The sequence below is a fragment of the Rhipicephalus microplus genome, chromosome 9 (genome assembly GCF_043290135.1).
Source record: "Rhipicephalus microplus isolate Deutch F79 chromosome 9, USDA_Rmic, whole genome shotgun sequence".
Taxonomy (NCBI): domain Eukaryota; kingdom Metazoa; phylum Arthropoda; class Arachnida; order Ixodida; family Ixodidae; genus Rhipicephalus; species Rhipicephalus microplus.
This window is the reverse complement of record NC_134708.1, coordinates 37,349,083-37,373,774: the sequence shown is the minus strand read 5'-3', so window position 1 is coordinate 37,373,774 and position 24,692 is coordinate 37,349,083. Positions and strand designations below refer to the sequence as shown.

Genomic DNA, 24,692 nt, shown 5'->3' with positions numbered 1-24,692 from the left:
CCTTAAGAGACAAGAAGAGAGCAGAGTGGATTAGGGGACAAACGGGGGTTAAGGATATCATAGCTGAAATAAAGAAGAGGAAATGGACATGGGCCGGGCATGTAGCGCGTAGACAGGATAACCGCTGGTCATTAAGGGTAACTAACTGGATTCCCAGAGAAGGGAAGCGGGCTAGGGGGAGACAGAAGGTTAGGTGGGCAGATGAGATTAAGAAGTTTGCGGGTATAAATTGGCAGCAGCAAGCACAACCGGGTTAACTGGCGGAACATGGGAGAGGCCTTTGTCCTGCAGTGGACGTAGTCAGGCTGATGATGATGATGATGACTCCTATTTGCGCGTTAGGTCATCAGAAGCAAATAACTTTTAATTTTTTGATTAACAAGTCAAAGTCACTTGATGTCTAAGTGGGCTGAGCCATAAAATGGCATGTTTCTGATATCTTAGGAAGGCAAAAGCTGGCTTCACTATTGCAGACAAAGAATTGCACGAACTTCCACTCCACCTGTTTTTTTTTTAACCCATTTGGGCAGTTCCCGAGAAAGAAAAATGGCGCATGCGCGGCACAAGGTACGTAAAGAAGCACAGGATCATTATCACCTTTGAAAGTGTGCGCACCACACACGTGAACCTTGTTTTAAGTGCGCTTGCGTACTTCGCAGGAACCGCAGTAAAACTTCTCGTGAGCTCTTCGAGGCAGGCTTCCGTAAAATTACTTTTGGGTGTCTTGCTTTCTTGCCTCTAAAACACTTCGTGAATGTGTGGAATGCCGTTGGGGAGAGTTCTGTAAACTTTGATCGTTCGGTATTCTTTATTGTGAGAATAAATCGACGTGTACGAGCTTTTTATATATTTTGCCTTCATCGAAAGTGTGGTCGCCGCGGTCAGAATTCGACTCCGTGACCTGCGGGTCAACGATCGAGTGCCATAAATGCTTGAACACCGTGTCGATGCACGCTTCTTTTGAAAGAAGATATCAACGTGTACAAGCCATATATCTCTGTCATGCTCAGTAGTATTACTGAGACGCACTAGCTTGAATGCGTCTCAGTAATGCGTCTCATTAGCTTAATCCCGGCCGTGGTAGGACCAAACCCACCGGTGGAAGCAAAATGTTATTAGCTGGTGTACTGTGCCATAGAGTTTCCTAAAGTTACCTAGAGGGAACTCTGGCGCTGCGATCGTTCAGAGACCATGGGAATGATGGGTAGTACACATATTTGCCTAGTCCTCGTACTTGCGGCCGGCGAATTGTACTTGCGGCTTCGTTTATTGCTAAGTTTTGGTTTTGTTTTGAAACAAAAAATTCAACCCTTTTGAACTTCGTGACCCAATTTGGAAAGGTAAGTCTGAAAGAATAAGATGGTGAAGCGCAACCGCTGAACATTTGCTAATATTTGTTTTGTGAGAAAACATCTCCAAGCCACACGAAGACGCACAGAGCCAAAAGTAGGCCAGAAGTACGATTATTAGACAAATGTGTGTACTAACCATCATTCCCATGCTCGCTGAAGCGCCGTGCGTTGCAGCTCCCGTAGACACTAGCGCCAGAGTTCCCTCTAGTGCATATTAGGAAAGTCTATGTACTGTGCAATGCACGTGCATGTTAAAGAACACAAGATGGCGGAAGTTTTTTGTGCGCTACACTATGCCGCAGTTTATAATCATATTGCAGTTCTGGCACGTAAAATGCCAGATATTGTTATGTTTAGTATTACTTTAAAGGGACACTAAAATGAGAAATACATCATTTAGATTGACAAACTGCCTTCTCAGAACTGTAATGTCGTATGTTTTACGATTATCAGTTTATTTTTGACGAAGAAAATCCAAGTTGATATCTTTTCAAATACCGCACCGAAATGTTCGCGTTTGACGTCAAAAATTTCAAAATGTATTGCAATTTTTGATGAAATTTTGTAAAACTTTCAATTCTAGGTCTATGTCACCAAGAGATGACAATGTATATACTTCATTTTCATCTGTTAGAAGCTATACCTAGAACCCAGAAGACGTCTTCGATAGCTATAACGTCACGAGGTTTTGTGCGGGATCTCAACGTCTCTTTTTTTTTTAGGCGTCGTGTTGCGGTGAAATGGTGTTTTTGGCATCCTGGAATTGTACTTTACGAAGAAGCGAAAAATGATTTTGCTCGTTAAAGTCGCTTTAAAAGACAAAAGACGCATGAACAATGTTCGACACCCCTCGGCTCCCTGCTGTGACAATGACTCTTTCATAGTTGTCACAATTCTAGGTGGCTGCCCCATGCACCGTAGCGTCGTGCCCTTTCATCTCGTTACGTAGAGGTCGCGCGAGGGGTGTGATTAGCAAATGCCCTCTCTCTTTCTCTCTCTCTCTCTCGATATATATATCATTGCCTACTCCTCAGCGGTGACAGGGTTCACGGACAGGAGCAACAATGGAATGCTATAACGTATCTCGAGAAGATACGATTTTGCTGACGCGTGGGCAGCTGCCTAGCCTCTGAAACAACGTGCTCCCATTCACATCAATCTCTATATCGCCAGAACGTGCATTCGCATATGAAAAAAGAAGGAAAAAATATACAAACTCCTTAATCACAAGTGCACAGTAATTGTCGTGGCAATCGTTGACATAGAGAGAGAGAGAGAGACTGACGATAATAGATATGCGACGTACATCATCAGTCATCAGCATTGTCGATGCATTTGAAGCCATCTCACCAGCGGCGACAGTTTTTTTTACCCATCGAAGATCGTTGGACTGGTGCGGACATCGTAAACGTCGTACAACAATATGGGTGAGTGGCACGATCTCACGAGCGCTTCAAGTGAGGAGCGCTAACGGAGGCCGGAATGTCGTATGCTGAAGAAGAGTATGAGGTTGGAATAGTTTGTAATTAATCTCCAACAATCAGCGTCGAACGGAGGAGCCGCAGAATGGTCTGTGTTCCCTCTTAATGTCCCTGGTCTGTACTGCGATGGTTGTTGAACGTGTATGCTGTCGTCGACTCATGTAGCTTTGCGTAACGCTTTCGAAACCTCGTGTAGCATAGCTATTCGTAGAATGATACTCTTCCTCTTATTCTTAGGGCGCCTTGATGATGATATCAAGTGCAGGGTGTTTTAGGGGCCTAGGAGGCCGTCGAATGGTGTCGTTGCTAGGCGTAAGGTAGGCAACAGAAAAAAAAGGGAAGCAAGCCAGAAATTGGAAGAGAGGAAAAAAGGGATAAAGTAGGTATAAAAATAGAAATTAACTGAAATGAAGAAAAGAAAATGCAGAAAAAAAAACTGGAAAGTAGAAAAGAAAGAAAAAGAGAGGAAAAGAAAGAGAAAGCTGAAAAGAAAAAAAAAGTCGGCCCAGCTCCTGACTCGCTTTGCCCCACTACTGGGAACCAGCATCAACGTTTTTGAGGCCGAGTGGTGCACCTCGTGCACTAGACGCGTACATTGACACTATTAACGAGGTGAAAGCGTGAAATAAACTACCTGGTCTAGGATGTAAAAACTACAGGTGCCTACTTGCAAATGAGGCTTGCTGAAAAAAATATATACACAAAAGGAACAGTGGTGCCGAAGGTCAAGAACTGCCCATGCCATGGTCCTCATTCCTCCCCCACGCCCCCAAACGAGAGTTGAATAGAGGGGAGTAAGCAAGATTGCCCACATAGGGTAAGGTTAAAGTGGCCACAGCAGCGGCATACCTGTGACCAAAAAAAAAAAAAAACATGAATTATTTTGCGCTTAGAGTCGCAGATTGCTTGCTCACGTAGAAACGTATAGCGCTCTTTCCTCATTATTAATGCAACACCAATTAGCGCTAACTATTATAGTCTACCTCAAAGAAATCTGAAATAGCGATGCGGAAAACTGTAGTGCATGATCATGGCGTAAACAATGCATTCACGCATTCATCGAGGATGCCATAAAACACTAATGCGATTGCTACAATGCACTCACGCCGTAATCGAGGTAAGTGATTTGAGGTGTATCGATGACTTGTGAAAACTGCGGTGACATAAAGGTCAATACAAGAACACGTCAAAACTGCGGCGTTTTAGTTTTTAAAGGGACACTAAAGAGTAAACCAATTTTTCGTGTAATAGTAAAGTACAGTTTCACAAGCCAGAATACACCACTCTTACCGCACGAAAAGTGAGCTTGTGACAACACCTTGAGATTACCGTACCAAACACTATGACTTAAAATTTTATGATGGCATGAGCTGGGCCCTAATTAGCTTCTAATTAATAAAAAAAGTATATTGTAATCTGTGGTTGCCATAAACTTAGCAGGCGAAGCTTCGGAAAAACTTCATACAGCCAATGCCACGAAAAAAGCGAAAATACATTTCGGAAAGTTCTTACGTCACGTAAGGAGATCATGGCGCAAAATTTGAAAATTAAACTCTAGCCTTCGCTTCCGGCGCTAATAATGAATTAATGATAGTGATACATTTGACGATATAGCTCTCAGAATTCAGTTCGCCAATCTAAACTGCGTCATTGTTTCCGCTTAGTATAACTTCAAGTGCATAAGCATACAGATGCCTACTCGATGAGCAAACTGAACATCCTTCTCTCTTTCCCATAGCAAATGTATGAAGCAGACTAAACGCTCCCGCAAAGAGCTGGGTTTGAACTCAGTCCCATGCTCCGAAGCGAACTGCCTAGACTACTGGCTACTCACCCACACTTGCACGATGGATATATCTGAACCACATGAGTGCATTGTAGAACGAGTGCATTGTAGAACAATTGTAAAACGAGAAGTTCTGTGAATGCCGCGTTTATTAGTATGGTCGTCAAATAAAAGCTCCTTCCAAGAGTAAGAGGCTAAAATGTTACGGCTAATTTTGTTCATCAGAAAAACAAAAATTTGATGCCAAACTAGCATTTGTTTCGTCACCCAACACACCTTCTATTGAGACGTTCCAGGAGCTGACTAAAGATATAAATACGATAGATACGTCGTGCTGATACCATCCGGAAGCAGTCTTCAAGACAACGGGATGTTATGCTTCTCTGTGCTGCCTGATCGTGTAAAACAGTTTGACTCCATTTCCATGACGGAAATACGTCATCAAATTTTCGGTGGACCCCGGCATGAAGCAATTATGTGTTAATAAGTCTCAAGGCGCCTTTACCATCGTTCTTATCATTGCGATTAGCAGAATGCCGTGATCTGCAGCGGCTTCTCAGTATCATTGGCACCTCAAACCGCCCTGTATATTTTTCTTCGAATTAGTGAACGTGCTAATACCGCCTAATTATCACTCGCAGGAAAACGGAATTTTCCTCTCCTGATTTTGACTTCGGCGTGCGTGAGCCACGTTCTAGCAAACTGTCCGGACCCAGCTCGACTCAGTCCGTGTACGTGCGACCACTTCGGCGTCAACTGCATGCGCGCCCGAAACACGACTCAGTTGACACAAGCCTTCAAGAGCGGCGACGCCACGACCAGCGAGCACAAAGAGTTGTGGATTCAGAAGACTCCGATTACGTCCTTCCCTAGCGGCGTACTAGGAGAGTTCAAGTTTGAGAAGGTTCACGTTGAGTCGAACGTCAACATGACCTCATTGAGCTTGGATGCTTTGATGCAGTTTAGAGAGCTTTTAAGACTGCTCAGTGTCTACCGAAACGCTCTTCGGACGTTCGAGTTTGATAAGTAAGTACGAAAAGATACACCATTATTGCGGTAATTTAGCGTATAACAGTTTTTATACCACAGGAAATTTTTTTTTATTCTAGGGAGGGTGCAGAAGGGAGAAATCACGTCGTTAAAATAGCTAAAATGAATTTTACCGTACAGTCTGACATCTGCACACACACAAAACCTAACACTCACAGGCCACAATGACACTTGCAAAACACCATGTGAGTGAGTGAATTAGTGAATTAGCGAGCGAGTGAAAGAGTGAATGAGTGAGTGAGTGAAATAGTGAATTAGTGAGGTAATGTATGAGTGAATGAAATAGTGAAATAGAAAATGAGTGAGTAAACTAGTGAGTGATTGAATCATTCAGTGAGTGAAAGAGTAAGTGAGTGAGTGAATGAGTATGTGTGTGAGTGAGTGAATGAGTGCGTGAGTGAGTGAATAAATTAGCGAGTGAATAAATTAGTGAGTGAATAAATCAATGACTGAATGAATCGGACTGAATGAATCGGACTGAATGAATCAGGGACTGAATGAATCAGCGACTGAATGAATCAGGGACTGAATGAATCAGGGACTGAATGAATCAGGTACTGAATGAAGCAGGTACTGATTGAATCAGGGACTGAATGATTCGGACTGAATGATTCGCACTGAATGATTCAGACTGAATAAATCAGGGACTGAATAAATCAGTGACTGAATGAATTAGCGAGCAAGTGAGTGAGTGGGTGAGTGAATAAACTAGTGAGAATAAATTAGTGAGTGAATAAATCAGTGACTGAATGAATAAGGGACTGAATGATTCGGACTGAATGAATCAGTGACTGAGTGAATGAGTGAGTCAGCAAGTGAGTGAGTGAGTGAGTGAATAAATTAGTGAGTGAAAAAAATCAGTGACTGAATGAATGAGCGAGCGAGCAAGTGAGTGAGTGAGTGAGTGAGTGAGTGAGTGAGCACGTAAGCATGTGCGCATGAGTGTGTGTAACTTGAGCCATTGGTGGATAGAAAATTCCCCGTTCTGCTAGTCACCTGGCTCTTCTAAATGGCTAGAAAGTGCCACTGAATAAATGGTGTTCGCCTAACAATGATGCCTAGACGAACGACTCTTGAAATATTTGCAGGTTGAAACGCTTCCCATTCCTGGATACTCTCAATTTGGGCGGAAACCAAATAGCTATGATTCCTGCCGACGCATTCAGCAGTGCCAGCCTGCAGAGGCTTGTGCTATCGCACAACCCGATCACGTTCATTGGGCAAAACGCCTTCTTCGCAATCGTCAATCTCAAGGAGCTGCTCCTCAGCCATACCAGGCTCACCACGTTGGGTTCATACTCTTTGGCTATAAGCAGCTCGTACCCGATGCTTAAGGTAAGCAAGTCGCTGTCACAGCGGTGGGATGAAGCTGCAGAGACACTAAGGAAGTTAAATTCACGAACATCTTTTTATAGCATAAAGCCACAAGGAAATTCCTATGTTTTATCAGAAGGAAAGCTTCTTGAGAGCCGAAAACTGAGCCCGTCCAGTACCGAACCTGGCACCAACACATTTTTAGGGCAGTTGCTCTGTTACTTGAAATAGCTAGCAATTGACAACTACACAATTACAATGCACAACTACAAGAACAAGGATAGAAAATATTGAAAATTGTTTTTTCAAAATACTACGAGGCAGTGGAAGAATAAATGCTAATTCCCATTGCTTTCGGTCTTTTACACGTATTTACGTTGAATGCCTATTTACGATGATTTACGTTGATACCTTAACCGTACCTCACCAGTTTGAGACTTAATACTTGTTACGGCCTTCTTGGCGACCTTGCTAGCTTTGGCGATATTTTCCAATTGCTTCTTTCCGTCTTAGTACCCTCTTTCACTTCGCCTCGTTAAATTGTGAGGTACGAGGCAAATGCTAAGTACATGTAGAATAATAGAAACAACGTGTGTCAAAACTGCTTTCTATTATTTTGTTTTTCTTTCAGATTCACATCTCCTCTAGTGCAATCAGCAGCATCCATCCGAACGCGTTCGGCCCAACCACTCCTCAAGTACTTAATCTTTCGCACAACAATCTCACCACGCTGGAACGGTTTCCCTTCGACGCGCTCATTCACCGCATGCTGAGGAATGCCAGCCGCTTGAGCAAGCCGCCAATACTGGGCGTCGAAGGTGACCCTTTGTCATTCTACATATGCACTTGTCTGATTGGAGCATTAAGTTAATTGCTTTAGTTTTTTTATTTATTATTTATTTACTGGCACAGGAACCTTGGCGTTGGAAGGTATCATGAGCTTTTTCTTGACATTTGACCAGAGTTAAAAGGTTCAAAACGATCATTTCATTCTGCAGTAGGTCAAGAACTGTATAATACGGGTCTGACTACAGCGGTCATGGTTGTACTTAACATTAAGATAAAGACGGAGGGGAAACATTGGAACAAACATCACGTATGAAGACAATTACAGGTGACCCAAAATGTACTTTCGCCTGCCTAGCTAGTGTTACAAGGCAAGAGCTTCAGTGTTTGCTGACCCATGTCATAACACAGAATCTTGGCGACAGGCTATAGCCTGAAAAATTGCATTTAAAAAAGTTAATACCTTTAAAGAAAGCAGCACTGTGTTTAATACCTGTTGGGGTGTAACATGCCAAAAACATCATATTATTCTCGGAGACACCGTGGTAGAGGGCTCCGGAAAAATCGACCACCTGGAGTTCTTTAATGCAACACTCTTCCGTGCACGTATACACAGCATCATATGGAAGGAACAAAACGAAATGCAAGGGCAGGTTCAAAATAAATAAAATCAAAGCATATTCACAGAGTGCATGATGATGAGTGGGGTGAAGCATCTATCAGTCCGTCCGCGCTTCCGTTCATCCGGGCGTTCATCCATCTGTCCTTCCATACGTCCGTGCATGCGTCCGTCTGTGCGTCCGTCCGTTCATGAGTCTGTCTATTAGTATGTCCATCTGTCTATTCATGCGTCCATCCGGGCGTTTGTTCGTTCATCCATGCGTTTATCCGCACGTGCGTCCACGTATATGTCTGTCTCTCCGTCCGTGCGTCTGTTCATTCATCCGTCCATTTAGTGAACACTCCAAGTACCGCCATCGCGTATCTTTTCATCATATATTCATCACATAGAAGTACCACCATTCAGCGGACATCCCAAGGACTAAGCGAGAGGTGGCACGGTCGGACTTGAGGCGTGGCACTTGCGCATTTTTTTACGGCCAGCACTTCGTGTCTAGTTTGCACCTTTCACCACCGCTAGTTTATGGCACTGCGGCCCGACCCTCGCTATGCCTTGCTAAAACCAAGGAGTAAACGCCTAGCGAGTATAACGTGGCAACCCTTCCTAATCAGATAGTGCGCAAAATGCTTCCTTTTGATACTAGTTTTTTTTAAGGGGCGGAGCTCCTTAAGACGTGAATCTGTACATCCTCTTAGGTATGTAGTAGCAGTAGTAGTAGGTAGCCACCCGCATATCAGTGGCACATACCCGTCCTCGGGCACATATCCGCATGTCCACATTTTACGAAAAACGTAGCACGGTGTCATTACCACGCTCTTTGTGTTAACAATGCGCGGACCGCAGAAATGAGGTACATGCTCTCGTTTAGTACTTAGATTGTCCGCTGGATGGCGGCACTTGCACATGATGAATATATGATAAAGAGAAGCGAGATGGCAGTACTTGAAGTGTTCACTATATGGACGCACGGACGGACGCATAGACGGACAGACAAACAAGCAAACGGACAGACGGTCAAACACACGGACAGATGGGCGAACGGACGCATGGACGCACACACAGACACATACACAGACGGACGCACGGACGGATGCATGAACAGGCGCCCGTAAGGATGGACCGGCGCACGAATGAACGCACGAACGCACGGACGGAAGCACGGACGAATTGACGGACGCTTCGCCCCATCATCAACATTCATTCCGTATGCTGCGATTTTCTTAAGTAAGCATCAAATTCAAGGCAAATATTATTGGAGGTTGAGTCACCGATACTCGTGTGTTTAGGTTATTTCATCAGAAGCAACTATCTCTTTATTAATGATTAACGTGCACGGGTTTCCTCCTCAATTCAAATGAGTTCACGCATGCCGCTTCTCTAGTCCAGCCGTGAAGGTGGCTGCTACTACTACATACATCGCAGACGAACGAACCATCTGTGTATACCAAGTGTATGCCATCTGTGTATACCAAGCCTAGGAGGTATGTGCGAAGCAGCTGCTGCGACGAGATAGCCATGCGTTGTATACTATAGTCGGCTATAACAGACTAATATAGGGTGGTTTTAAAGGGAAGTGAGTCTGCAGAAGAGTGATGCAAGGGTAAAGAGCGGAGCATTGAAGATAGTGGGAGGAGGAGAGATCAGGGGGAGACATAGCATAGCGATGTAAAGTATAGTGTATAAATAAACATATTAGGCGTATCTGAGGTGTAATAATGATTGTAACTGACCTTGTGTGTGGAACTTGTGCACATATGAGCTTCTTAGTTGTATCTTGACTGTGTTGAGATGTTTGGCTCTACCGTCAATTCGCACTGTATGTTCTGCTGTCTTGCATTTTGTGACCTTATTGTTTATCATACGACATATTTTTTTTTGTTCTAAGTGAGAAGAAGTAGCCACCACAATGGCACCAACCTCACCTGTTTCATCATTTCAGTAAATAAAGTGTAGGAAGCAGAGGGAAATGAAATTTAGGGTGAGGATGAATGACGGGGGTGAAGAGGAGGGACTGGAGGAGGGCGGGACTCTAAAACTCATTTCTTAATACTACATTACGTGCATTGGTCGGCAAAAGCCAGTGGAGCCCTTGACCTAAGGTGCTGACCAGTTAGCTGCTAAGTTTCTTATCTCTAGGAATGTACTGAAGTCGTGCGCTGGATTTTTTGCGGGATCTTGAAGTAAGTAGTATACCGAGAACCACCTGGAGTGTGCACCTTCCCTTAAATAAATTTGTCAACACAACCAGCAGTGACAAAACCATGCCCTTTGAAAAATGAAATCGGAGCTTTGATTCATGGCAAGTGCGTATTTGCACTCAGCTGGTTTGAAGGGTCACACGTGATCAATCGGGAAGATTCAACATTATTCGTGACTACATACTGTAACTTCATATTGAAGCACGGAGCCTGTGTTTTCTCACACTTTTCACCCAAAAAATCTCTAGTAAGAGAAAACTTCAGCCGCTTCTGATACTGAATGTAACGGTGATCAGAGCAATCGTGCAGTAGCAATTGTTTTTTACAAAACAGCTATTCAGGCAGCGATGCGCTATCTTTGTGACATGGCGCCCTCGTTTGAAGACGTGAATTTTGCCATTCCTGTTTACAATTGGCAAGGGAGAGACCACGAACACCCAGCTAATCATATATTGAACATTTTTGTTAATAAAAAGTTGTTAATATCACTTCCACGGAAACATCTTGCTACACATGATCATTTTGGGTAAGGCATTAGAATGATTACCAAGACCTTGGAGCTTTTAATATGAATTATGAATTTTTTAGCATATTTATGATTGCTTGCCGCCAGCAGATGACCCTGACATGTTGTTTCGATCCATTGTTCAAATCGTTTTCCAAATACGTATAACCTGACCTACTGTATCACATTTAGATAATTATTGGTATTGTAATAACAATCATTCGTTATAAAATGCACCATGTATTTTTTTCTGTACCCTTTATTTTCTTTAAACTGAGTCTAGAGATGGTTCAAGTAAACATAGGCAAACTTCGCGCATTTATACAAAATCCATCAAATTACTTGCTGCAAAGAGCTATGGAGATTTCTTTCAATCATCACCAAACACCAAGGGGTTTACAGCCAAATGAGGTTATAATGAACTCAGCTAAATCAAATTATTATTTATATTGAACCATTTCCGAACGCAACAATGTTTTGTTGTCAATCAAATGGAATATTTGCTGCTACATTGAAGAAAAATCGTTTGGACACTTCACATATAAAAAATCAGACAGTATCAAACATCTGACTGTTCTCATTGAAGGGTACTTTCGCGCATGCATTTAGGAAAGAAAGAGGTGTGATGAGAGGGGCCATTTTGGTGCTCCGTTTTCTCGCCTACAATTAGCCCCTGCTTAACCTCCCCCCCCCCCCTGACCTTGTGAAAGGCAAGCCATGTAAAAATAGGAATGCCCGTGCTGCCTGAAGGACCTTTCTTTGCATATTCTTGGAGCATTTTAGTGAAACCAAGATGCGCACAAAAATTAGCATCAAAAACACAAAATATTTTTAGAACTTTACTATCGAAATTACGTCAAGCTATTTCCGTTTTTGGACGAATATAATGTACGTGGCTTCGACTGTATATGAGTTTCCGCTTTCTCTTAACGTTCTTCGCTATTTTCTTCAACATTGCAGGAAATCCCTTTACCTGCCGAGGCTGCTCCTACGAATGGCTGATCCAACACAGACTGAGTTGGCAGATACAAAGGCTCGTCTACGGTTTCCAATGTCCAGACGGCTCGGGTTTGCCCACCCTTAATTTTCGGCAAATCGCCTGCCAGCGCACTTCGAGGAGCTTCGCAAACCTTGGCTAGCGTAATTAAAGGTCGTACAATCGCGTCGTATACAAGCCTGTAACGAGCAAGGCCTGTCCAGAACAATGCCCTAAAACTAACAAAAATGACGAAATAAAACAATTTACCAGCCCTCAAGTTATGCAGAAGATGAGAACTAGAGAAAGTGAACATTTGTGTGCCACACGTACTTTTTTTTTCGATGAAGAAGCGCAGTGACCAATGTAAAAATATATTGTTAAACAACTTTTTGAAGAAGCCCATTTACAGTGGAGAATGAGCAGCAGGTTCGCGTATTTATACGGTGATCGAATCACATATTGGAAGCTACGCATATGCACTGGCGCAACATCACCACATCACTTGTTCAGCGTGTGCTCATTGGTTCCAATAAAGAAAGATTATAGATGACGCCATAGAAAGAATTCCTTTTCAGCGAGGTTTTTGGAAGCATCTTCCCAGTTTATCGCATGGCCCCTTGGTACCACATGTTGGCGAGTCCCGCTCTATTTTCTTGACGTTTGTGAGGCTGTTTCCAAGTTTCCGTGCAGCTATACTTGTGAAACCTGTACGTCGTAAAAACGCAAAGTTCCGGCAAAACTGCTTCCATGACTGCATCTAGAACCTTCGCTTATTCAAAGGACAGTGCACTTGCTATAAACAAAAGCTGTGTCAATCTTCTGCCAGTGTATGCGAGTTACCTCAAATATGCGATTGGACGATCATATAAATGAGTGAACTTGCTGGTCATGCTCCATTGGGAACAAGGATCTCGTGCGGGAGCCGAAAAGTCTTTCTACATCTTATTGCGATAGCAATTATATGGGCACTCTCAGCTGGATCTTGCCAGAGGCGTTGACGTCCGCGTCGCCGTCACTCACCATGTATGTATACGTATTTATATATGAGAAAATGCAAGAAAAAAACCCCGAAAAACCACTTCGACGCGCGGAATCAAACGTGGGACAACTGCGTCGTGAAAACGAGACGTTACCACTCAGCCACCCTAGAGCACGTCCTCCTTCGCTTGAACGGCTATATCTACCACTTACCACTGCTCACGAGAATATTGGGGAGGGAATTGTGTTTTCAGCATTACCAGCATGATGGCGTTTGCTTTGGTCGGCGCTGTGTTCTCTTCGTCAACTGTCATTCACTGGCCAGGTAGTATAACGCCAAAATCTCAACTTCATACTTTTCGCCCTCTCTATCTTTCCTAATTTCTTTGCTTTTTTATTTTTTTGTCCATTCATCTTATGCGATACGGCCTAGTAGCTGTTTTTCCCTACGTGCCGGGAATCACACCTTCATCCACGTGCTTATATAGCAGCGCAACACTTCAGTGGACGCAAGCAGCGAACGACAGCTAAGCATTCATATCCGGGCAACATTAGGATGGGCAGCGTGAAGTGGCAAGCAACCTTGGTAAAAGGCCACTTTTACTTATAAAAAACAGCCGATATTCGTCAAGCACACGATTAGTAGGCATCGTTTGTTAATAAATGTCATGTACAAATAAACATGTGACCAGCGCACCTTTAAGGGCCCCATTTTAGTACGGTGATCGGATGCGTATCTTTCGCGCACGCAGCCGTCGCTGAAAGCCTTGAGTTTCTGTTGAGGTCCTGGCATAGAAAAAGTGGTTATAGATATGTTAAACAACCACATAGTTGAGACAACTGCTGTTTCGTTGCTTCCGTTGTTTCCCCTAGCACGCCGTGCTCGCTGTAGATGGGTGTCTTGGAGCACGTTAACGGCTTCTTTACTGCCTGGACAACTCCGGGACTTCATGTGGCGCCTGGGATGGGGTGTGCTTCCCACTATCGACAGCCTCGAAACGTGTAGAATGGTTCAGTCAGCCACATGCCCGAACTGCTCTCTTCGGGAAAAAAGTCATCATTTTCTGAGGCATTGTGTCATTGCTCGCGTTATTTGGAGAGCCGTACATGCTGGACTTCGCTGCCTCAGAGTAAATCGCTTCGTTTCTTCTAGGCGTCGTGCGCGAGGGCGCTTCGCTTGTCTTCTGATTGTTGCCGGCTCTTTCTGCCTCTGGCGCAACCGCTGCGAGGCGGTTGCAGCGGGCCGCCGCCGCCGCTGCGCGCTCTTCCCGATCCCAGAGCGATTTTGAAGAAAAAATTTTACTCGGAGCTGCTGTCTGTTTTGTCGGAGGAGCTATTCTTCCTCAGTGAAGAGGTATTTCTTCGGCACTGGTCTTGCCCTTTTGTGTCGGTCTGTGACGGACGAGTGAAACCTGTCTTTTGGCCAGCCTGGTGTCGGTAGGCTGATGTGTCGATGCGCCAGCATAAATGGCTTGTCAACATGTAATTATGAAAAATGAACACATTCATGTTTTATTTGTGTCTCTCGTTTACCTGTAAATATTTTTTGCGGCTGTGTCTGTGTGAACTATTGAACGTACATGTTCTTTCAACGTGATCTCATACCCATGTTCATGTGAATGACGTCTGTTGTGTCATCATCGTTATTGTATGTCTAAGAATAAAATATTATGTTGAATGTTATTGACGTTTGTGACAAATTTTTCTAAACATGTCAAGCAGCAGAATCGTTTGCTGCGTCATGGCACAGCGTAGTTCTCTCCCCCCATAGTAGGGACATTTATTCTAAACACACTGATTTTCACACGACCTCATTAAATGCGAGGCCAACGGGATGCCTTCTTGCTCTCCCATGAGTACCAAGCACTCGAAATTGTCAACACCTTTTTCTTAACAAACAGTTCAATAGACGGTCTTCTGTCTCAACTGGGACTCCTGCCATCTCGTTGGGCGTGCTATGGAAATGCTCCGTAGTTTGCCATGTTGCTTTATTGATAATTTTAGAGGCAAGGCGCCTTAAGCCGTGGTCTGTGCGTCCTTGATGTATGTATTAGTATTAGGTAGCCCCCTCTCGTTTAGTCCTTGGAATTTGCTATATGCCGCGATTTTTTTGTCGATGCGGCCTCACGAAGTGTGAGGCGCACGGGATGGGCTTTCAGCTCTCCCATAGTAGAATACAAAGTACTCTAAATTGTTACCCACTTTTTTCAAACACACAGCAAATCTATTGAAGACACAGTGCATATATTCACAGTCGCGATTCTCCCTTGAAAGAACTTTTTAGCGGGCTGCATATTTAACCGTACTTAAGAACACTAACCCACCTATAGGACTGATAGATTCTCCTTACAAGAAGAAATTCAGACGCGGGACGATGCATCAAGTGCTTTAAAACAGCACAAACGGCCATTGAAGAAGTCTACATCATCGCATCTTGCGTCGCATTACAATAGGTGAAGCTGCTTTCCTGCGTTTCTAGACATCGAGGCCTTGTCCAGGCTTAAGTGCAAAATGACCCATGAAGCGACCGAAACTTTTCACATGTTAAACGTAGAAGATGGGTGCACCGCTCAAGTATTGATACCGTTAACAATAAGCTAACATACCTACTCAGTTCGTGAATTGTCAAGTTACTTGCATCGAGGACGCTTCATCATTCAAAACTACACCAACCGATTACGTATTCAGCCAGTCATAGCTTATAGTTTGCTTGAACATCTATCTCATTAAAATGTCGCATTTATTTGTTTTTGTACAACCCAACTCCCCTGTAACGCCTTTGTGTGCTCTGAATGTAAAATAAATAAAATGTATGGGCTACAGCTGCTCATTTTTTCGTTCTCAACATGCGAGCGTCAACCGCCAAGTGATAGGTGCCATATAAGGAAGCACGGCGGTGAAATGAACAAGAACACACACATTTGCCTGATGAACCGTCATGTGCCACCACCTTCTGCAAGGCGCTTCCGGGAACCAGACACCTGGAATCGGCCCTTGTCTACTCTTAAACAGCTGAAGCGCGGAAAGGTAACGACGGACAAAAGAAACAGCGAGGACAAGCGCTATAATGCAATAAGCACACTTTGCTTATTGACTCATTGGTCTGATCGTGAATTCGGGTAAAAAAAAAATGGGCGGCAGTGCCATATGATGTTCTCGCTTCTGCTCATGCGCGCTGTGTTGGCCTTTATTTTTTGGTGTATTTTTCAGAATGAACCCTGCAAAGGCGGCATCAGTGCTAGTACTATGTACATCGAACACAAACTTCTCCCTTACTATTATTTAATAATAACAATCAATTTTCCGAGAAGGATTGAATGAAGTAGAACACTAGACACGACACTACGTTTTCAATTTAACCCAAACAATAGCACTGATATGCGCATACTAAGGCGTAAACTTTGAATCACTGTCTGCTAGTTATTATTGAGGCGAACAAAAAAAAACGAGGCCATAGGCTTACCTTTCCTTCACAATGAATGAAAGCGACGCACCTGACAATGAACCAGACCACCAGTGTTCGAGTGTTTGCAACGTAGGCTGCCGTCGAATAAAAGCAAGCTGCCTTGTAGGCTCACACTGTTTTTCAGTCCCAGTGCACTAAACGTAGCGTAGCAAACGCGCCATAGTTCCCCCCTCCGCTTGCCTCTGTTCACCAAGAAATAACAGTGCTCCCGGTGAAGACGAGCGGCGCGATGCACTGAAGCGCGGAAACACATGTAAAGGCAGACCGAGAGAGCGAAGAAATGGCGAACTCGAGGGCTTCACATGAACGTCAGTGAACTAGCCGGCGCCGCTGTAGTTATTTAGCCACCGCACTCGAAAAGAAATACGCTTCCATCATGGGCTAAAGCAACGCACTACTTTGAATCCTCGCGTCACCTAAACTGCAGAACCGTGCTACGCTCCCGATGCGTGAGCAGGACAGGCGTCGCTTGCGTCGAGGGTAAGCATGTCCGGCCAAGCACATGCGTATATGGCATTACGCACCGTCATGCCCAGGCGCTCGGTGCGACACGCTGTCGTTAGGTGAGATAAGCGCGATTCACCGCTGCCCCATCTTCCCTGCGCAACGATAGCTGGCTGCAAAAACGGCCGCGTGACGTCACAGATGAGTCGCACCGATATCAGCCTACCAAACTTCGTTCAAATGCCGATGTGTCCTGCAGAACCCGCCTCGGTAGAGGGTGGCGGGTTGAGCATGAACACAGAAAGTGGTAGGAAGGACTATCAGCTGAATATCAAGCTGAATATCACGCAGTAGACAATGCCATGGCACTGACCAAACACTTCGCCTCTATTTATCTACCCAATAAATGATCCACACACACAAAAAAAAGCTTCACGGCGTTGAGGCGGTTTTTAAAGACGATAGTCTGTCTTGGGGACCTTCGACAGAAACGTTTTGGTCTGTCTGTCGGTACATTTGTCTGTTTGTCTGCCCTAAAGATATCTCAAATGGCATCAAACGGCCAACCCCATTCGCAGCGTCCACCAATATTGCTCAAGGTTTAGCGTTCATTTGTGTAATTGTCAATTAAAAAGCAATTCTTGCGCATATTTCAGGCGCCATAACAACACTTCGAAGTTTTGTATATCTGCCTTCATACTAGAAGAGGCACACACAAGTAACTCTAAGGAATGTAGCGTTTATCGCGCTGCGCTGACAGAGAAACGCGATGCTCAAAAAGGTGTTTCCAACACTTTGCTACGACGTCAAGGTGGTGGCACCTGCCCGTCACTTTGCGCTCTACACCTTATCACCCCGAGACTGGCGCGCATCTTTCTCCGCAGGCGGCACGCCTTCGTTTTCGAAGATAACTGCCAAATGGCGCTTGTGTCAACCGTGCCTCAATGCGCTCGTTCGCCTCCGCCACACGCTCGAGGCACTCTAACGCTGCACCTCCAGCCAATTTTCTTGCGCAGTACATCAAATAAACGTCTTGTTCACTCTCTCCAGACGCAAGATTATCTATCGACTATGTATACCTTTGCGCTGTAGCATGCAGATTTGGAACCAATTTTTTATTCGTTTTTTTTTTCTGAAAGGTGAAAGCTTCAGGAGCCTCATCGATCGAAGAAATTGGTCGTCGGTGCCTAAACGAGTGATACTAAAAAATCGCGTGTTACCTAATGAAGCCAAAACATTGGCAGCATATCCACGCAGTGAATGATGGAGAGTGGGCCGAAGCATTCGTCCGTCCATTCGTTCTTGCTTCCGTCCGTCTGTGTGACCGTCCATGCATCTATCCGCCCGTCCGTGCGTGCGTCTGTTCGTGCGTCCGTCCCTGCGTTCGTCCATGCATCCGCCCCTGCGTCCGTTCATGCGTCCATCCATGCATGTGTGTGTGTGTCCGTTCGTCCATCTATTCAACATTCCAAGTACCACCATCTCGCATCTTTTCATCATATATTCCCCGTATAGAAGCACCGCCATCCAGCGGACATTCCAAGGACTAAACGAGAGGTGGCACACGCACACTTTCTTAAGGCTTCTGCTTCGGGTCTACTACCCAGCTTTAACCACCTCGAGTTCATGGTATATATTAGTTCACTGTATGCATGGCACTGCGGCTCAACGCTCGCTAAACCTTTCTAAAACTAAGGAGGTTACGCCCTGCGAGTATAACGTAGCAACCCTTTGTTGTCAGATAGTGCTCAATGCACATGCCAATGGCTGCTAATGAGGATCGCAGCGTGCGCGTTAACTAAATGCCGAAGCCTCCTGTTTCTCATTCCTCATTGGCAGCCATTGGCATGTACATTGAGCACTATTTTTATTGTTCAACAACGCACAGAAGAAATCTCTCAACGGCACCACCTTGGAGGTCAAAATATTATACTTGTTACATATATACTCTAACGGATACGAGGGACGAGTGGGTGCCGTTATAAAGAGCTTCGCCCCTAAAAGAATTGACACACGCCCCACCACAGTAGTCTAGTGGCTAAGGTACTCGGCTGCTGACATGTAGGTAGCGGGATCGAATCCCGGCTGCAGGGCTGCATTTCCGATGGAGGCGGAAATGTTGTAGGCCCGTGCACTCAGATTTGGGTGCACGGTAAAGAACCCCGGGAGATCCAAATTTTCGGAGCCCTGCACTACGGCGTTTCTAATACTCATATGGTGGTTTCGGGACGTTAAACCCCACATATCAATCAATCAAGAATTGAAACATGCAACGTAACCATGGCGTAAAATAGTGTGACGTCGCATGATGACGTCGTCGCATCACATTCTTGGTTGTTCAAAAGTGGGCCGATTACGGAGGCAACGCATGAGGCGCACAAACGTTACAATGTCATCAATCCTGGAGGCAGCACAAAAACCATTTCCGGAGCCCTCCACTATGGCGTCTGTAATACTCATATGGTGGTTTGGGGACGTTGAACCCCACATGTAAATGAAATCAACCAAGGATGGTTCAAATTTCCAGAGCACTTCAATACAACACACAGCCGCCCAAATCTGACTATCGTGCGCCTCGGCAATATTTTTTTCTGTCAGTGCCGCATGATCAAATGAAGTGGAAAAAAATATTTTGCGGGCATGAACGCTCTTATCAACCTTTTTCCATCTTAAGTCAGACGTGCGGTGAAGATACACTGAAACATATTGTTGCTTATGCAAAATACATTGAGGTTCGGGCGACTGTACCATCCTATCCTGGTTTGGGCGGGTGAAACCTAACAATTAATTATTAACATCATTTACCTAACCCGCTCACGTGCCGTATTTCTCCATGCTAAGAAACAACATGCCAAAAGCATTTGGAGCGGTTGTTTTGCATCATTTAGCCACATTGTTGAAGAGAAACATTTAGGAGCTTGCAATTTCGTTATTTAAGTTTGGACGACGCATCGGTACTGATCCCTCAACTCCTAGAAAGTCAGTCCAAAGCCTCTACAACAAAAATAGATCTTCGCTAAGCACCACGGCATTTACAACCCGTACAGTGCCAAGTCAAGGCCCACTTTTTCCGGTTGCCAGTCTGAGCCAGTACCGTCACGATGGGCTTTCCCACAACCAGGTATACGCCGTCTTCTTTCGCGCTCGCTACGTTGTCGTGCAAATGTAATGACTGACGTAATACTCTTTTGCCGTGTTTTCTTTTTTTCTTCTATGATAACGACATCTACCAGGAGCCCCGGTAGTGTGGCTTTTCCAATTTCCCAGCGCTGTGTTCTTAGAAAGTGGCGCTTATATAAAGACGGTCACTACGCGGTGCGTTGTCCCAGAATATCTTCAGTCAATATAAGTTCTGTCAATCCTGATCATAAAGAGAGTAAGCAGCATCGCGTGATGTTCTAGGGAAGTGTATTGGAGTGAATTAGGAGAACGTTCGGTACGCTTTCATATTTTCAGCAGCTGAGTAGCAGCACAACATATAGAAAAACGTGGACAGGCAAATACACACACATAGAGATGATGCCTGTGTGCTGCGTATTATTGTCTGTTTCTTCATGTTATTCTAAATTTCACGCTGTTGTCAAGATAATGAGCAAGCTGCTAGCCTGCCAGTAGCACCTAAGCAACTTTATTTCTGCTGGCTGCACTACTTTGCTTCTCAGTGCGTGCGTCTTGAACCACCTGTGTGCTACCTAAAGGAACGCTAGAAAACGCCAAGTGAGTACTTTTCTCCGCTTGTGACTGTAGTTTTCCTCCGGACATGAATCATATCGACTGAAGGGGCTTGACCGAATAGACGCCCAGATGGTTAACTTTCCCCCATTGCGTAAATCCAAGGTACGCTAGTAATATCTCGCTGTTTGATAATGATCATTATCCTAATCGTTATCTTTTCAATCACCGTTATCATAAGCTGTTCTTACTATGTGAGTGCTACCATCTGGTCCAGAATTCTCTTCATGTGAACGTTTACGGCTAATAAACCTGTAGCGTCGACACAGTATGCGCAGCGTTTACATAGCGTTGAAAACAATAAATTCTTTTTATTTGTTACGATAAGGCGCTGCTTTGCGTTGAACGCTATATTTTGTTTTTGTTTTTGTTTTCTATATAACGAGAAAAAATGCTTGTTCGAAGGGAGCTAATAATGTTTGCATATGCAGCGAATAGTCGCTTTTACAGAACTGACGGTTCGTGGTCCAGCTTCCTTAAAGGTTCGTTATCATGGAAAACATGACCAATGCAGGTAGAGTACTTCAATTTGTTCTTGACCAAAAAGTGAGATTTTCTCGTGAAATTGCAAGAGGTATCGTAAAATAAAACTAAAATATGAAAGTTAGGAAAGACCTCCTATTTATTGATAACGATAGTTCTGAAGGAAACTATTAAAGTTGAGAAAAAAAAGCTGTCGTTTATTCATAACAGCATTCTAGAGCATGAATGGTCTTAGCTTATCGATACAGATGATCATGTCATGTACGTTTCTCATGAGATTGATAGTGTAAAATGGCTTCGTTTCTGCAGTGCAGGTTACAGCGGCACCCGACATGGTGAATAAAGTTGGAGCTGCCTTGATTCTCACGTGCCTCGCGAGGTGCCTTCTCAGCGAGTGCTCCGGGACCGCATCGCAGGGCACTTCCGGCGAACGGTGTGCCCCGAGACCGGAATCTTACAGCATCGACAACAGGGCGAGCTGCACGTTCACGAGAATCATCGACATCGACTCGAGCCGCATACCACCGGAAATAGCTTCTGTGAAGTGTAAGTGTCCGGGAAGCATCTGCAGTGACGGCGGTGACTTCCGGTGTCACGAGGTCAAGCAGACGGTCAAAGTGTCCTATCCTAGGAACGGTGCTTGTGGATCCCGGTCAGCCACTTTGGTGAACAAGACGCTGGAAGTGACGACAGCTTGCGTCTGTGCATCGAGTCGCTCGCTAAGCGCGGCAGAAGATGGCTTGTCAAGAACGCTGTTCCATCCGTCAAACCATAAAGTTTCAAGAAGTTCTACTTTTGGCAGATAACTTTGGTACCCAAGTTCACAAAGACGTCATGTGCTAAACGCTTTCGTCGAATAATACTTCATCCACCTATGATACTCTGTTTATAATTATTGAAGTCAACGGAATAATGGTAAACGCAGTTACGGAAGAACTTTTGTAAATTTGGTCAATGACAAGCTTGTCTGTGTTTCTGTGCTGTCCACTCAACGTTTTTTTAACACATAGTCATACATTTTAACTGCCGCATATTTAGATTATTGCCAAAGGTGTGAATTCATTGAAAATGAAAATGTACCCACAATCATGCTATGCAGAACTATACTTATGACACTAAACCGGTAACCATTACACGACCAACTACGACAGCTTCATAAGAGATACCAGATTCCACAAGTCGGGTAGGAATATAGTGGAGCTACGGTGCCCTAGCTCAACTCATGTCACCTGCAGTAGCACTGATACAGTAATCACCAATACACTATTGACTCATCGGCAGTCAATGGTTTCTGACGTGCAAACGCGATCCTTTATTGAGCTTATTCTTTCTTTAGTGTTGCCACATTGTTGTCTGGCCTGGATATGGACGCTTCGATATCGTTTCTGCGTGCAGCAACTGAGAAAGAAAGAAAGAAAGAAAGAAGGAAAGAAAGAAGTAAATGAAGAAAGAAAGAAAGAGAGAAAGAAAGAAGCAACGAACGAACGAAAGAAAGAAAGAAGCAGGAAGGCAAACAAGCACACACCAGCCATCACTTCTCCCTCTCCCTCCCCCCCCCCCCCTCTGCCATTTACCAACAGGGCATTAGGGGCTCGATTCATTTTTTCTCCTAGTGCATGTTTCACAGCCAGCCTGAGCCAGCCAATCTTATAGACTAGTGAGAACACGTGCAGTTCGTTTACGCCTGGGGCGCAAAAGAAACCTGGCACGACTGTGGGAAGTCGGTAGCAGGTGGGGCCCATCCTCCCGAGCGAAATAATTACGACTACACGACCAGAGAGGGAGAAATAGACAATAAACACGTTCTGAAATGGAACACAGACCGTGTCGGTTGTACACACCTCGTACATCGCAAAGGGCTTCAAGGTAAACAACTTCGACTGATCTCAGTCTGAAAGGGTAAAAAATACACAAAATGTGATATTGTTAGTACAGCCAGTTTTATTAGACCAGAGCCATCGTACTTGGGTTGATCCCACAAGAAAATTGCATTTAAAATTGTGGTACATATTATGGGACCGTGCCATTGAGTGCTGGAGCTAGCCAAGAATGACGTGGATGCACGAAATACGGGGTTATATATCATATTTTTACAGGGATAACACTTGGCCGAATGAATGCAGAGGTGGATGGTTTCGTGCGGCCGCAAGCCGTACGCTGTGGCCCACGGCAAGGACAAGATGAATCGTCTTGTAATGGTTGTCTACCTTATAACACCTTACACCACGTCACCTTTAGCGAATCATGAGCCGGTGTGTCATGTTCGTTCATTAGGCACGCCCAAAAAGGGGGCATCACCTTCGGCCAACGGGATATCCACGGCTGTGTTGTCGAGAGACTGCGCTCCTTTGCGGCGTTGATCCAACGTTGTGCAAGCGCTTACCTGGAGGTAGTAATTTATTCTTGCATTGTGTTGCACAGTGGCGGAGCCACTGTGCAACAGGATGCAAGAATACATTACGGCGAAACTGAAACTTGAACTACACCTGCTTTGGTGCGCGTCGCTCAGAGGATGACTCTTGCCGCACATAGGCGCGCCTCAGCTGAATATTCACATGCTGTGCCAGCTACCTCGATCAAAATGAATGATGTCATGAAACAAGGGATAAAAAGGGACGCTACCGTGCGCACATGTATAAAGAACAACACGCTTTTCGATAATGCTACAGCATCGCACTTGGCACTACTCGGGTGACATGTACAGATGACACATGATTTCAGATGAACTCCATCCGAGCCACACAGACATGCCTGTCTTGTATGTTTTTCCGCTCGTTTATCGTCATAGCCACAACAGATACTAGCCTTCGGAGGGGCTGTCGGTTTTGTAGTGCCGAACAACAACAACAACAACAACAACAACAACAACAACAACAACAACAACAACAACGACGACGACGACGACGATGACGACGACAACGACGATGACGACAACAACAACAAAAAAATACTGCTCATATTTCTGCGAAACACTACCAGAATAATGGCACATTACATTACCTTGCAGCATCGATTCCATCACGCCGAGAGCCCTCCGGTTCCCTTTACTCTTCTCTTCTTTCTTTCGTTCTTTCTGTCTTTCTTTTTTGTGTGCAGTGCCACACTTCCAACAACGCTTCTTACAGCCGAAACAGTCGTAGGCACTTCGATAAACAAGCAGAGAAAGTGCATCGGGCGGGCGGCACTATGGGCTGCGAATGTGTAGATTTGGCTAATCTCGGACCGCGTGTTATCTGAGGATGTCACCCAAGCAGTAGCGAGCGCGACACTCCAACGTTCTAGCCGAGTGGGTTGACCACTGCACACAGCCCTAAATATCAGTGAAGTCGACACCGAGACAGAGAGGGCGAAAAGAACGACAAAATAGGGGTCCCAACTACTTCAGAGGAATGCTAACGCTGGCGCCTTGCCTGAAATCAACCCCGGAAGAAGACGGTGAAACGATCTCGAATTGCTACGTTTTAAACAAATCTATAAACTGCGTTTTGCTGGAGGGAGTAAGTGAGTCAAACAACT

General features: G+C 44.7%; 1 protein-coding gene across 1 annotated transcript; it reads left to right on the top strand.

The window, feature by feature from the left end:
• The first annotated feature begins 2,670 nt into the window (after positions 1-2,670).
• Positions 2,671-12,350, top strand: LOC119163689 (uncharacterized). Its single transcript, XM_037415747.2, has 5 exons — positions 2,671-2,779; positions 5,261-5,645; positions 6,758-7,004; positions 7,615-7,801; positions 12,055-12,350. The coding sequence occupies exons 1-5, from the start codon at positions 2,776-2,778 to the stop codon at positions 12,231-12,233; spliced, it is 1,002 nt and encodes a 333-aa protein (XP_037271644.2). The 5' UTR covers positions 2,671-2,775; the 3' UTR covers positions 12,234-12,350.
• Positions 12,351-24,692: the final 12,342 nt, after the last annotated feature.

What these genes read in the sequence shown, in the direction of transcription:
- LOC119163689 (XM_037415747.2), top strand. An exon ending in CGGACGTTCGAGTTTGATAA is followed by an intron (nt 5,646 to 6,757) that starts GTAAGTACGAAA and finishes AAATATTTGCAG; the next exon opens with GTTGAAACGCTTCCCATTCC. An exon ending in GCCAATACTGGGCGTCGAAG is followed by an intron (nt 7,802 to 12,054) that starts GTGACCCTTTGT and finishes TCAACATTGCAG; the next exon opens with GAAATCCCTTTACCTGCCGA.